Source organism: Canis aureus, chromosome X, assembly GCF_053574225.1.
Source record: "Canis aureus isolate CA01 chromosome X, VMU_Caureus_v.1.0, whole genome shotgun sequence".
In the NCBI taxonomy this organism is placed as follows: domain Eukaryota; kingdom Metazoa; phylum Chordata; class Mammalia; order Carnivora; family Canidae; genus Canis; species Canis aureus.
Genome location: NC_135649.1, coordinates 106,659,272 through 106,674,517, shown reverse-complemented (window position 1 = coordinate 106,674,517; position 15,246 = coordinate 106,659,272). Strand labels below are relative to the sequence as shown.

The 15,246-nt window shown below is 44.7% G+C and overlaps 1 protein-coding gene and 1 long non-coding RNA gene across 5 annotated transcripts in view; one reads left to right on the top strand and one right to left on the bottom strand.

Annotated features, from left to right (window-relative positions):
* Positions 1-8,748: 8,748 nt before the first annotated feature.
* LOC144309092 (uncharacterized) lies at positions 8,749-12,333 on the bottom strand. The gene is made up of 3 exons (XR_013375214.1): positions 12,127-12,333; positions 9,649-9,821; positions 8,749-8,980 (listed from the first exon to the last, which is right to left on the bottom strand). It is a non-coding gene; the product is annotated as an uncharacterized LOC144309092 (long non-coding RNA).
* The window catches only part of PHEX (phosphate regulating endopeptidase X-linked), a 209,922-nt gene continuing 205,633 nt past the window's right edge, over positions 10,958-15,246 (top strand). The window contains exons 1-2 of one of the 4 annotated variants that reach the window (XM_077890216.1): positions 10,958-11,155; positions 13,884-14,171. In XM_077890216.1, coding sequence (XP_077746342.1) covers positions 14,054-14,171 — 118 coding nt within the window. In that variant the 5' untranslated portion in view covers positions 10,958-11,155; positions 13,884-14,053. Of the gene's footprint in view, positions 11,156-12,420; positions 12,718-13,830; positions 14,172-15,246 lie in introns of those variants that run through there. The other 3 variants (XM_077890213.1, XM_077890215.1, XM_077890214.1) reach the window with 3 other exon arrangements.

Sequence of the window (15,246 nt, the reverse complement as noted above, 5' to 3'; positions counted from 1 at the left end):
TTGATCACTACTTGTCCCAATACCCTTGATTAAATTGTCCATTCATTCTCCAATGATTTGAAATGCCTTTGTTGTCCTACATTAAGTTATTCATTTATTCATGGGCCTGTTTCTGAGTCCAACAGCTTTTTTGGACTTTGAGAAAGTGATATTTGACAGGGCTGTGCCAAAAATGTACTTTAAAAAAGATATACAGATGGCCACAGAATGCCAATGAATTGTATTTTATTCTAGAATATTATAAAAAGGAAAAGATGTTGATCACACTCTAGATGAAATTATTTTTTCTGATGGCCCACTTTATAATTTTTTAAAGATTTCTTTATTTATTTTAGTGAGAGTGCACGTGTATGCGTGTGCAAGTGGAGGAGGGGAAGAGGGAGAGAATCTGAAGCAGACTCCCTGCCCAGCGCAGATCTCACAACCCATGAGATCATGACCTGAGCCTAAACTGAGAGTCAGACGCTTAACCAACTGAGCCACCCAAATGCCCCTATAATTTGTTTTTAAACATTTAATTTAAACATTTAAATTAATAGCTAAGTTGCGTGGGATCAGTTTTCATAGGCTACCCACCTACATTATAGCACGTTACTGAAGATTCTGTGCACAAACTATTTCATCAAATGTGGTAGTGACATCTAAGTTTATTAAGTTATGGATGGAACAGTTCAGCATGTGAAATCGGCCAAAAAAAAAGAGCTGTATCTTGGGAACAATTCAAAGGCTGGTAAATTGTGCTTCAGTAAGCGATGAGATCCACATAGTTATCTGTCTTTATACTTTATAGCTCCGCTCTTCTCTGGAGTGGTCAAAGGCAGCTCACAGAGTGCAGACACATTTAAGAGAGAGTAGCTGGGGGTAGAAGAAAGGCATCAGCTGCCACCTGCAACTGCATGCTCACCTGTCCCCAGCCCATGTGGAATGACTCCCTTCTAAGCTTTTCCGGGATCTGATGTCTTTTTTATTTCACCCTTAAAAAACAACCTTGTATTAAGTACCATGGTGTGTAATTACTCAAAGTGTTGTCAAACATAGTCCCCTGATGATTATAAAATGCAATTACAATGAAGTGTGTCTTAGAAAAGATTTCACAAGGGCCTGCCTTGTCAGTCTTGTCTTTGCCACCAAGTTCTGAGCATTCTTGGTCATTCTCTATCCAGTGGGATTTGAATAGGATCGTCCAGGATCTTACATCTAGACTTTCTAATCCTTAGATTCTAAACCTCGTGGTAGTAGCACACTGGGTTAATTTGCTTCCACAGGGAACTGACTCTGACATTCTTTATGCCGGAATAATTCTCAGTACTACATAGTTCACGAGGGCAAAAAGATAATCATTTGTTTATTCAATAACTCTGTGGCTACTTCCATGTGTCAGGCGTGGCGGGGATATTGAACATACCAAGATGACTTAACGCCCTCAGAAACATCCCCCAATCTACTCGGGGAGACTAACTCACAGACATAAAATAGCAGGCTGGTGTCTCATGATCCTGCATGGTGTGTCCCATGGACATTTGAAACCATGCAGGTAACAATCTAAAATAGCCAAAAAGGGACAGAGGAAGGAGGGAAGGGCTGTTTTTCAGTACTCGAACGGAAACTCTGATGGTTAGGTGGAAGATACAGTGAAGGGATAGCTGTGTATTTTCCAGGTTTCTTTTTTTCTTTTTTTATTCATCATCATTTCAGATAGAAATGTTTAAGGGAAACCAGGGAAGGGCTGCCAGGAACATAGCAATTTGGTTTTCCAAGATCATTATATTTAGTACTTTAATGTCTAGCTTTTGAGGTGGGGGTGAGGGGTGTTGAATTTAAGAAAAAGTAAACAGTTGTTCTTAATTATACCATACTCTGGGACTTGCTATGCTAACTTCAAACAAAAATAATCCAGCCTTTTCCCCATTACGGAAACATCAGTGATTAAACAGAATTGATTGTCTGAGTGGTTATGATTGGGGGTTACTACAGTTAAATACTGCTAAGCCTTTAAGTTGAGCGGTAAACTGCAAATGGAATTCATGGCTAATAATATCAGTGAAGCAGTCTATTTTGTAATGTAGTATTTATCACCTCCTTATGAAGACAAATGATCTTCCTTATTTGTATAATGCATTATATAATTTTTTTGAAGTTCACACATTACCTGATGAATTTTGTACAATACTAACACAATGGAATGTTCCTGGAATTGGACATATTGAACAACATTGTCTCCTTCAACAAACGAACTTGCAGAAATACTTTATTTAAGAATGCCTAACGGAGGTCTTTACTTTTTTGCTTAAGCTGTCAAGGCTTTCAGTTGCAGTAGGTAGTTCATCCCCAACACCTAGATTTCTCTTTAAAAAAATTCTTGTAGTTTAAATCTCTTTGGGTAGGTTGGATGTGAAAGGATGTAATTTGTAAGCTGTGTGATAAGGGTGACAGTTTTGCCCTCAGGATTGGGCAAGAGGAGCCCTGCCCTGGGTCCTGGTTTCAAGCATCCTTCCACTCAGGCTCTCCTAACAGCTGTGCCCCTCACCACTGGGGGGGGGGGTGGTCAGCAGTGCCGAGGGGATGTGTGCCCGAGTCCCTTTCTAGAACACAGTTGGTATCCCCAAGATTTGAAATTTCCTGCCCAAACTGCTGGGGCACCTGGGTGGCTCAGTGGTTGAGTGTCTGCCCTCAGCTCAGGTCATGATCCTGGGGTCCTGGGATCGAGTTCCTCATTGGGCTCCCCACAAGGAGCCTGCTTCTCCCTCTGCCTGTGTCTCTGCCTCTCTCTGTGTGTCTCTCATGAATACATAAATAAAATCATAAAAAAATAACTGCTCAGCACACTTCCAGGGCCCACAGGGGTCTCTTTCTCAGTTTATCATCCCATCATCCTGATGGAAGCCTCTGCCTGGGCTCTGGTGGGTGGTCAGGGTGCTATTGCTGGTGGGGGTATGAGCAGAGGGAAGGGGGTGGATTGAGGGCCCTGGTGCGCCAACAGATTTTTGGCATGGAACCTTACAGGGTCTGAGAATTCTGAGTTGGAACCTGGCCTTTCAGATGGATGAGTGGGATATTTACAAGTTAGGAGGATAGAATGTATTTAACAGTTTGTAGCCTGATTTATGGTTTTAAATGGTATATGGATGGACCTGCATTTGTACTCTGATCTCAGATCCTGCAGTGTAGGTATGAGCCTGGGGAACTGCATAAATATGTCTAAAAATATGGACAGTGAGTTCTCATTAAGCTATATTTGGAAGAATGTCAAATATTGTCTCAAACAAGCTCTATTTATTTATTTTAAAAAATATATTTGTTTTAGACCGAGAGAGTGTTCACATGAACAGGGGAGGGGCAGAGGGAGAGGGAGAGAGAATCCCAAGCAGACCCCCCACTGAGCTCAATCCTGGGAGTCCTGGATCATGACCTGAGCTGAAGGCAGACACTTAGCTGACTGAGCTAGCCAGGTGTCCAAAAACTTCAAAAGCTTTATGAAACTGAAAATAATCAGTTGAAATTTGAAAATCTTATCTCTGCTTCCTTCCCCCATTTGTAGAAGATGCCCTCTGTAATGGGCATCCATCCTTTCTTTTTCTTTTCCACTGAGTATTCTATCGGCAGAAAGTTCTAGAGAGCAAGAATAGATGTTCATTTGATAGAAACCAGGTTCAGTGTACCCAGAGAACACTTGACATTAAAGAATTCAATGATGAGTTGTTACGGTAGAGGAGACATGAACAAGAAATGATTTCCTTCTTTTTTTTAATATATATATTTATTTATTCATTCATAAGAGACACAGAGAGAAAGAGAGGCAGAGACACAGGCAGAGGGAGAAGCAGGCTCCATGCAGGGAGCCTAACGTGGGACTCGATCCCAGGTCTCCAGGATCACGCCCTGGGCCGAAGGCAGGTGCCAAACCGCCGAGCCACCCGGGCTACCCCAAGAAATGATTTCCTTCTTATCCTTGGTGATGTCTAGTAACTTCAGAAAAAAGGTCCATTACCACCTTTCTTTTCATCCCAGCTGCAAAATCACATTCTGAACCCAGCCCTTGCAGGCTGCCTTCTGTTATCTCTTTGAGACTCCAGTTGCATTCATCCTGCAATGTTAAATGCCTTCTCTATAAGGTCCCAGGGGTGTAAAGATCTCCAGAGCATGAGGAAGCCCTCAAGTGGCTCAAAGACAGAAGGAAGCGGACAGGTGTATGCTCACACTTGGTTATTCTTCCTGCCAGTAGGAACACGACCAGCTAGGATTGGAGGGTGACCAGCATCTGTGGTGAAGAGCAAGAGAAAGGACCAGAGAAGAGGGGACATTGTGGTTTTCAGTTGCGTTTCCTTCACGACTAATGAGATTGAGCTGCTTCTCCAATGTTTATTGGTCACTTGGAAAACCTCTTTTTGAGGTGTTTCTTCACATCTTTGGTCCACTTTTTCTCTCTGGTGATCTGTCTTGTTGCTTTGTACACATTTTATATTCCAGATATGAAGGACAGGCATACCTTCCAGGCAAAAAGAAAACCATTGCGATGTCTTTGGCAGAGTTAATCTGTGCGTCTCGTGTTGGGGGAGAGTAGGAGTTGGTGTGACTCTGAGATCATGGATGAGGAAGGGAGCCAGGCTGATGTTTGGCTGGTAAGCACCTGCCTGGCTATGCTGATTCTTAAAATCCTGAAATAATTCCATGCCTCTTGGAAAGTAGGTGCTGCTCTGAGCCCTCTTTCTTCTCTTCCTCTCCTCTATCCTCTCTTCTGCTCCCCTTTCTTTTCCATTCCATTCTTTCTCCCTCAGTAGGTCCTCACTGAATACTTCCCATAGGCATAGACAGTCCTGAATAAGAATTAAGAAACAAACAAATACTAGGAGCCATCTACAGGTATATCTATGTGTGACAAAACATACAAAATATTAAGAAGCACAATAATCATGATGCCTAACATGTCTTCAGACACCATTTTAAGCACTTCATCTTTTAATAACTCTATAAGACGGAGATTATTGTTATCGCCATTTGTCAGATGACAAATCTGAAACCCTGAGAGATTAGGCAATTTTCTCAAGGTCACATAGAAGTAAGTGGCAGTGAATGCTGGGAATCCATGCTCTTAACCACCGTCGCCTCTGTGCTGTGCGCGTGCATCAACCTGAATGGGCATTTTCAGTTAAGGAAAGGGAAGGGAACTGTAGCTGTCAGTGTTCAGCTGGGGAAGCAGAAACCACTCTACTGTCTTAAAGAGAGTGTATTTAATATGGAGAATTGGTTCTAAAAGCATTGGAACCGATTGACAGAAGGAGCAAAGAGGGGACACTGGTGCTCAGAGTTCCATAATTTCTGGAAGCTGCTACTGCTACCAAAGGAGGAAAGATCTTGACCCCGAGTCCACAGAAACACTCACCCTTGCAGCTGCTGCCCACTGGGACTCCAGGAGCTACGGTCCCGCAGAAGCTTCCGGAGTCTATGGGCCCCAGCAGCCATATGCCTCTGCTGCTGTCCACTCTGTCCCCACTGTTGCCTGCTGGAGCCATGGGTAGAATCAGGAGCAGAAAACAAAAAAACCAAAGCAGACTTGTACGTCCCTCCAGCCCATGAATGCCTCCCACTGACAGAATCCAGAGCTCAGCTGGCAAGGGAACCTGGAAAATGTAAGTCTGTGGGCTTGCCACTGAACATGCTAGAAGGTCAGAGTGAGGCTGAGACCCAAAGCATAGACTACAAGCTCAGTATTGCCCAAGGAGATGTGGGTACAGGGAAGAAGAAAAGCTTATTTTGTGGCATCTAAAATAGAATTGATTATAAGATGTACCCCAATACTAGGTACCGTCCAGAAAGAAAAATACTGTCAAGAGGTACACCCCCCTTCTAGAGATGTTAAAGTCCCTCTTGAAATTGAAGCAATATGGTAAATGGCTGCCCTCAACTTGCCCGTGGTCTAAGGGGGTGGATTCCCACAGAGATCATTGTCACACAATCCGAGTGATATGACAGGTCACCCCATGACCTTGACGAGAAGTGGGCTTTATGCTTTCTAAAGGAGTCCGAACTGAGTCTCAAAAGATGAATCTGAGTTTCTAAGGAAATGCTTTTCTTTTCTCTTCTTTTTTCTTTTCTCCTTTCCTTTCCTTTCCTTTCCTTTCCTTTCCTTTCCTTTCCTTTCCTTTCCTTTCCTTTCCTTTCCTTTCCTTTCCTTTCCTTTCCTTTCCTTTCCTTTCCTTTCCTTTCCTTTCCTTTCCTTTCCTTTCCTTTCCTTTCCTTTCCTTTCCTTTCTTTTCTTTTCTTTTCTTTTCTTTTCTTTCTTAGCACAAAGGCTGGGTGAAGTTCGCTGTGTCTGGGACCTTGCAGAGCATTGAGAATGACTGGTGTGTGGCGGGTAAATTGACGGGCCAACCAAAGTGAGCCTAGACGATTGCAGGGGTGCAGTCACGCAGGATGTCATGTGAAGCATTTTGACATTTCCCCAAAGGCCGACAGCAGCTTTTGAAGGGTTTTTAAGCACCATCATAAGTCCACTTGAAATTTGACTCAGGATTGCAATTCAGTTGGCTCATGGCAGTGTGGCCGCAGCTGTTGCTAACTGCTCAAATACCTCCTTCCTCTCGGTGGCTGCTCCTGCTCCAGGCCCTCCTCGCAGCCGCATCCACCCCAGCCCCTCTCCTGGAACCCTCCAGATCCAGCCACTAAGAAGTAGTGCCTCTCTGGAGCGTTTAGCCAAGCCATTCCACGGTACTGCTGCCTCGACATCCATTTTGTTAGGCCAAAAAGCAACCTGTGGAGACCTCAGACTGACCCTTGCCCCTCGTGCAAGTGCACACCCCGGATAACAGTGCGCAGAGTCACAAGCAAGTGCAGGTTCCGGATAGGATGTCCCCAGCAGCCCTCATGATCCAGGAACGGGCTCCCTCGCCTCCCAGGGTGCCCCTGAGATACGAGCTCCACGGAGCTTATCACAATTCTGTTTGGGGTTTGAAGTGACCATTTGGGCCTTAGCCTGGGAACCCCAAGCCCTCCAGCCATGGGTTGGAATGACGGCTCATGCCCAGGTCCTGCCTCTGTGTACTTTCCCTGCCTTGACTTCCCCACGTCGGCCGCTGGGGCATGCTGTGCGCGTCCTGCAGGACCTGTAAGCAAGAACTTTCTCGTTCTAGTTTCTCCGTAGTCTTTGGTTGAACCACAGCTCACGATCTGGCGCCCTGTGCTCTCCACTTAACAAATGTTCTTTTCAGAAGAGCATAGCAGCCTGGCGCTTTCGTCATTTAAATATTGTTAAATATTTTGAATGTCATCCCCAGGTTCGCTAAGTAAGTTTAATGTTTAGTTTTTGTTAGTTCTTCGGTTTGCCCTACTGAAGAGATGTGATGGTTTCTCTAAGCCAGCGGTCCCCCGAATGTGGTCCTCAGAGCCCCAGCACTGGCGTCACCTGGGAGCTTGTTAGAATACACATTTCAGGCCATCCAAGAGCTACCGGGTCACACACTCGAGGGATCGCACCCGGTAATCTGGGTTTAAATCAGCCTTCGAGGAGATTCTGGTGCCTGGCCACACCCACCTGAGAATCACTTCTCTAAGCATCTTGCCTTCATTAAACATCTGAGTAAGTCATCCTTCAACAGTTGGCTGTGAAGAATCAAAGGCATACAAACTTGTATAGGTTAGTTGTCTAACCAAGGGTTTCAGGGTAGATCTGATCGGGGTCAGGGTGGATCTGATCGGGGTCAGGGTGGATCTGATCGGTCACATGTAAGCACCAGTTGGAGGAATAGTTATTACAGTTTAATAGAATGCTATGCAGTGGAATGCTTCGGGAAAGGTCTGAAGGGTTTCGGAGCTGTGTTACTCATGTTTTAAATTTTCTTTGTTTTAGGACTCTGACATCTTTGGGCCTGTGGACCCAGGGAAGGCCTGGCCCTCGTGGGGTTGCCTCATTCCTAGAGATAGTAAATGACTTGCCTTGTAGCATGCCTTTCCGATGCAAACCAACCAATCCTGAGTCCTACCCTCACCTGCCTCCTTTTCTCAAGCTCCTGCAGTCCAGGACGCTAGCCACCCAGAACTTAGATCACCCCAGGGCCAGCTGGTGGACAACTAGAGACGCTCCTCTAGACCGGCACCTGCTGAGATTATTCAAACTCTCCTTTCTTAAGCCTGTCTGGCGGGGGGGGGGGGGGGCTTAACCTGTCTGCCCATTTCTTTCTTGAAAACCATAATAAAAGGCTTTTGTGTGTGTTTTCCCCTTGCTCTTTCTCCCCTCACCCCCCACCCTTGCTCCTTCTGCCGCCTGACCAGCCCTGGTGCTTTCCCGTGTGGCCCGTGTGACATGGCTTGCCCCTTCCTCTTGAAAACCGTGAGTAATAAACTCTCCTTTCAAAGCCTTTCTCTGGGTCTGTCATCTTCCTCTACCCGTTTCAAATGAGTCTTGGGTACCTTTCAAAACAAGCTCGACAGATTTGAGTTCCAGCTGGGCTCAGTCATTTGCCCATCGTGCGACCTTGGGAACATTACCCTGTGCCGGCTTCGTTGTCCTTATCTGTACAACAGAAGGTTCCTCTACCACGGGACCCATGATAATACGCACGAAGTGAGTGTGCACTGAAAAAATAGTAGCTGATGGCCAGTGATGTGAGAAAATCAAGAAATCAAATCCCCCTTGAGGCTCAGAAGTGAACAGTACAACACATGGATGGAAAGATGTATATATCTTTCCTAATGTTCAATTATGAGTAGCAGCAAATTGGGAGATATATTTTTTAAAGATTTTATTAATTTATTCATGAGAGACAGAGAGAGAGGCAGAGACACAGGCAGAGGGAGAAGCAGGCTCCATGCACCGGGAGCCTGACGTGGGATCCGATCCCGGGTCTCCAGGATCACACCCTGGGCTGAAGACAGGCGCTCAACTGCTGAGCCACCCAGGTGCCCCCGGAAGATTTTTCGTGTATGGCTACTCTTGATGCCCAGCCGAGAAAAGGTTTCCCCCTGTATGTGATGATGGCTGCTGTTCCTGTTAAGGAAATGAAACCTGCTAATTAGTCTTTTCAACAAGAGAATTAGAGGAGGCATAGTTTATCGCTTTCCCTAGGTCTCAAGTGTCATTTTGACATGCTGTACCTACCTTCACTAATTACCTGAGGCAGATAAGCAAATTTATCAAGTAACAGGGCACAGAGAAAGAGGCTGGCATTTGAAACCTCTCAGGCCTTAAGACAAATACCTGCTGTGTGACCTTGGGCAAATTGCTTAATAGCCTCAAACTTCAGTTTCCTCATCTGTGAAAGGAGACAGAACACCTAGCTAAGAAAGATGTTGGAAAAGATCAGATATAATGTAAATAATGAGTCTCATCAGTGGAAGGCCTGGGACCTGAACCTTCCGTAGTGCAGCTCTGAGCTGGCGCCATTCGCCTCTCCTCTCCCTCTCCTCCCTCCCTCCTTCCTCCTTCCTCCTTCCAGGGGATGGATGAACACATTTTTCAAGTTTTGAATCATTTCCTTCTTTCTCACTGAAACCGTAGCTCACATGGGATTTTACTGCCTGAAACAGAAGACCCCGCACATCCGAGTTGTGAGCAGATGCACTCGCCCAGCACATAGACTGCTTGGCTTGTCATCCCGGCCACCAAGGTGGGGCCGAGGTTGCAGGATTCCCTTCTCTCTGGATCAATAATTGTACCTGTGAGTCCTACAGGGAGAGATGTAAATGCTCAGGCGAGTCCCAGGGTGGCTGGGGTTTGGCCTTTTTTTCCCCTCGGGCTGTCCATTCTTGCAGGTCCTCCAGGAAATCTTCCCCTGTCATTCAGGCATGACTATTTTTCTGGACACTTCTAGGCCTTTAGTGCTCTGTAACTAAGTTGCCAAGGGCATTGGGGTTTTTAATTTTTTAAAGATTTTATTTATTCATGAGAGACAGAGAGAGAGAGAAAGAGAGAGAGAGAGAGAGAGAGAGGCAGAGACACAGGCAGAGGGAGAAGCAGGCTCCATGCAGGGAGCCGGATGTGGGACTCGATCCCGGGTCTCCAGGATCAGGCCCTGGGCTGAAGGCGGCGCTAAACCGCTGAGCCACCTGGGCTGCCCAAGGGATTTTTTTATAACTGGCCCGGTTTACCTATTGGGAGCCCCTGACATGGCTTCTTCATTTGCCCCCCAAGAAATGCTCAAGAAATTTCTGTCGGTTCTGTTGACTGATTGCCGTTAAAGCTCAAAATAGTCCTGGAAGTTCTGAATTGAAACATTATTCAGCAGACATACCTGCATAGTGACTTTTCAGTTAACTAATTTTCATGGCTCTTGACAAATGAGAACATTTTTGACATCCCCCCTTTTTTATCCTAGAATGACACTTCACCCCCAAAGCACACGAAATAATATGCCATAGTTTAAATATTACAAGTTCGGACAAAGACACATTGACCAATTTCTCTGACATAACAGCCTGTGTTCAGAGAACATCAAGTAGAACAATTTTGGGAAGCTGGTCAAGTGCCGGTGAACATTTTGCTGTGTGTGTGTGTGTGTGTGTGTGTGTGTGTGTGCGTGCTGTGTAGGTGAGGATAAGAGGCAGCATCTTCTTTAGGATTTCTATAAAGGGCCAGAGACTAAATGAGCTCCACGGGCCATATTTGTGCTGCAGAACTACTCAGCTCTGACCTTGTAGCGTAAAAGCAATCATAGACAATATGTAAACGAGTGGGGGTGACTTTGTTCCAATAACATTTATTTGCAAATATAGGTGGTGGCCTGGATTTGGCCCATGTGCCCGAGTTTGCAGACCCTTGCTTTTATCTCCTGTAAGCACTCATTATTTCTCTCTACTTTGAACTTCTTTTTTTTTGCTCTGATTTTTTTTTTCTGTGCTACAACTTTTTTTTCTTTTCTCCTTCTTCTTTTTTTTTAAGATTTTATTTTTAAGTAATCTCTGCACCCAGCATGGGGCCTGAACCCACACCCCTGAGGTCAAGAGTCACACGCTTCACTGACTGAGCCAGCCAGGCGCCCCTGATGTGCTACAAACTTATTTTTAAACGCAGTTTGAGTGCAAGATAATCAACAGCTCCCAAAACGCTGAAAACTTAATACAGAAAATGGCACAGAATGAAGAATGCACCTTCTAATGGGTGATTCACCAGCACCCTTTCTTCTACCAATCCCCCACCTGCTCTCGAGTCTTCTTGACTCCTTTGGTGAGTAAAATAAAACCGCATTACATGAATAACTGTAGTTATTTTCAATGCCTCGAAAGTTATTACTTTTATAGATTTGTTATCATTGTTCAATTAATACCTGATTCTATCTGCTTTTGTGTTTCTTCATTTGGGATGGAATGCGTGATAATTTTCCTGTTACAATTAATGGAAGTATTTTTTGGTTTAATGGCTTTTCAGTTTGTAATTGAATGTTCAGGAATGAATTCATGCATGAATTCAGGTTAGGTGAGGAATAGGTGCTTCAGGGCAAGTCTCCATTGCCCTCACCCCTGGGGAAATCTCCATTCCAAGGTGGGTGAAGGCGCCCCGCAGCTGGCAACCTGCAGCCACCAGTGCATGTCAGTTTGGACCCGGATGGTGTGAAGAGATTCAGAGAAGAAAGCAAAGTGGGAGGAAGTGGCGTCCTGCCTGGGTGGATGTCCTCTCCCTTGTGCGCAGGGGGCTTTGTCAAGCCGCAGACATACAGAGTTTGGCACTGATCCCCTTGCCCACTTTCCCCTCCCTGTGTGTGCTATGCTGCTTGAGGCTGGTCCTTGGGTTCTCATCTGCAAACCAGAGATAAAAAAAAAAAATACCTTTGTTATCAAGCATGTAAGTTTACCATGAGGTTAAAATGGGAAATGGACGTGCTATACCTATGCGATATATCATTATCATTTGAGCATTTAGAAGGAATTAGGAAGCCAAAAGACCCCCCAGACAATAGCATCTGAGTTTCCCAAAGCTGTATTTTAATAGAAGAATGAGTACCTGGGGATCCCTGGGTGGCGCAGCGGTTTAGCGCCTGCCTTTGGCCCAGGGCGCGATCCTGGAGACCTGGGATCGAATCCCACGTCGGGCTCCCGGTGCATGGAGCCTGCTTCTCCCTCTGCCTGTGTCTCTGCCCCTCTCTCTCTCTCTGTGTGACTATCATAAATAAATAAAAATTAAAAAAAAAGAGTGAGTACCTGGACCTAACTCATCCGATTCTCATTGTTCTTATTTCTCCCTTCACTGTTATGGGCCATGAACTGTAGATGCTGGGGCTGTAGGGCTGAACTCGATGGACATGATTCCTAACTTCATAGAGTTCACAGTCTAAGCAGTTCTATGGAGTCAAATCTAAAAACTCTCGGGAGAACCCCATGCTAGGAGCCAAAGGCTAAGATGTGTTCTAGAATAACAACAACAAAATAACATCAACGGGTAATGAGCACATAATATCTAAGTACACTATGATGTCACAATTTGGACAAAAACTTGTGCTCTTCTGCCTTTGGGGCAACATGAAATGAGCAGAACGTAAGGTGTGTTTTGGAATAAGTCTAAAACCTTGGAAGAAACCCATGCTGAGGATGTAAGGCCTGACCAAGACCAGCCAGATAGCACCATGAACAGGTGGCTATGTTATCCTGGGCTCGATGGCATCTGTTGAGCTCCGGTGTGACCCACAGGGCCACGGGCACATGTTTTGCATGAGAACTATGCTCTATTGGTTTTCACACGAATCCTCTACCCCCATTCCCACTGTCCTATGAGCTCCAGCAAAACAAAAACAGGTAAGTAGTAATTGTGTTGTGAATTAATGCTATTTTAAAAAATATTTTATTTATTTATTTGACAGAGAGAGAGAGAGAAAGAAAGAATAAGTAGGGGGCTGCAGGCAGAGGGAGAGGGAGAAGCAGGCTTCCTGCTGAACAGGGAGCCTGATGTGGGGCTCGATCCCAGGACCCGAGGATCATGACCCGAGCTGAAGGCAGACACTCAACCGACTGAGCCACTCAGGCACCTGAAATAATGCTATCTATTTCATTGGGTACTGGACTCTCGGTTGCATTTCCCCATGAATAAAGCAGATTTTCATAATTTAAATTGTTAGCACAATTAAACAAATCAAAGACCCAGTCATCAACTCAGTCTTTCCAATGAAACCAATCGCCTTTGATTTTATCCTGGAGAATCCACTGAAATGGGCGTTTTGTGTAAACAGAAAACCATACTAACCAAAGGTGGCCTTGGTGGGGCTGGAGGGCCAAATACCCGAGGGCTCTTCCTATCAAAAGACACAGGGCAAAAAAATCTTTTACCGTATCTTCTGTGGTCGCTAATAGTAATTTGAACACTCACCGGTCTTTTGTACAGTTCTGAGCACCGCAGAGAGGAAGTGCTTTTTTCCTTTTCCTTAAAAAAAGTTCCAGTCCAAACCATCAGCCTCTGTAGGTTGTCTTAATTGCTACTTTGCACTGCACTGGACTAGGACTCTGATTTTTGGCACATGCCGTCATGCACAAAGTTCTTAAAATAAAATGCTCCAGGATATCCCAGGAACTCGTAGAGGGCTTTAAAAAGGGACTTGCACACAGAAACAATATCTTTGATGGAGACAGTTCAGGGAAGCAGAATGATTATTGCAAAAGAATTGCGTGATTCATCGAGACCTTAAAGTGGTTTGGGGGAGTTTGATGAGAATCCAGTTTTGATAAAGACAATTGTTTTTTTCCTCCCTAAGTGACTATACATTTAAATAGCTAAAACATCTGTTCAGCAGCATAGTAAAACATGTACACTCAGAACGCCTGAGAGAAGAGCCTGCCAAATAATCGGTTGAGAGGGACTTTGCTGGGGGGGAGAACACCAAGATAAAGCAACCACTGTTTGTTTTGTCTGGTCAGGGGGAAAGCCAAGGCAACCAATATTTTGGGTTTCTTTTATTTCATTTGTGAAGAAATATTTGAGAAAGAGTGGCAAGGGAAGATTTCCTGACGGGATTTTTAAAGCTGTCTATTAGTAGAAGAGCAAGAGAACCTTGGATGTCAACGCCTAACAGACTCTTGAGACCAGCCACCAAACCACAAAAAGTGACTTTCTCTTCGCGTGGCCTCTACGTCCCTCCTGATGGAGACAGAAATGGGGAGCAGCGCGGAGACTGGGAAGACAGCCAATAGAGGCACGCGAATCGCCCTGGCTGTGTTCATTGGTGGCACCCTGGTGCTGGGCATGATCCTCTTTCTAGGTAAGTGGGGCACTGGAGGCCAGGGAACAGGGCAAGTGCAGTTAAGTTTCCTTGGGACTTGCTCTGGCAAACCTGGTCGGGATGCAGGTGGAGGGCTGTTTGCCTGGGTTAGTAGGTGGTGTATCCTTAGCTGCTATTAAATATGCAAAAGGCAAAGGAGACTTTTCTTGAGGAAGCCGAATAAATAAATGCACGCAAGCACCCAATGTATAGTCCAGGATGTCAAATGGGTATAAGGTGGCTTCCGGTGGCTGGAAGATTCGGTTGCACTGGGCAAATGTCTTTTTTATGCGTTACATTTTACATTTAGCAGAATGAGTGTTTGTGAATTCATAGGCAGATACTTTCCTTTATTTTGTGAGGAAAGGCTTCACCTTGTGATCAAAACCACGCTGGAATTTTTTTCCATTTGACTTTTGTTACTGTTTGCCTGAATGAACCATGAAATTTAACTTAAAAAATACAAAGCAGTCTTTAAACATGCACCTTAATGATATTCCTCAATGGCTTTCTAATCCAATGACTCGGTGGGATGAAATTTTAACTCTGCCTTTCTAGATTTAAAGATTAATATGAAGGAAAACAGAGGTCTTCCTTCCAAACGTTTGAAGGGTATTGTGATTCAATGATTTTAATGACTCTTGGTGAGAATGATGTACCCAGAGAGTATATATGATGAAAAGCATATTCTGTGAATACGATTGAAATATCCTGGAAAGGGGAGACGGAGACGGATGTTCTAAAACTGTAGGCATTTGAATCTTTGATTCTTATCCTTTGTATTTTCCTCATACAGCCCCTGCTATTTCATTAGCTTGAAAGCTATATAGGAACCAGCCCTATACTTAGGCAATTTTAGGTGCTATCTGAAGGGTAGCAAGTCTGGAAACATTCTTTGGCATGTACAGGTTGCAAGAGGCCATGTTTATTTTGGCAAAGGAAAGCCAGTGATTAAACTTTTAAAGAGTTGGGGTTGTGTGGTTGAAAACTCTGCTAAAACCAGTAAACCATCTTTCCATGTTTTCTGTGGCTGCAGATTTAGGAAATTAGATAGGTTTATTGTTTTCTGGTACAG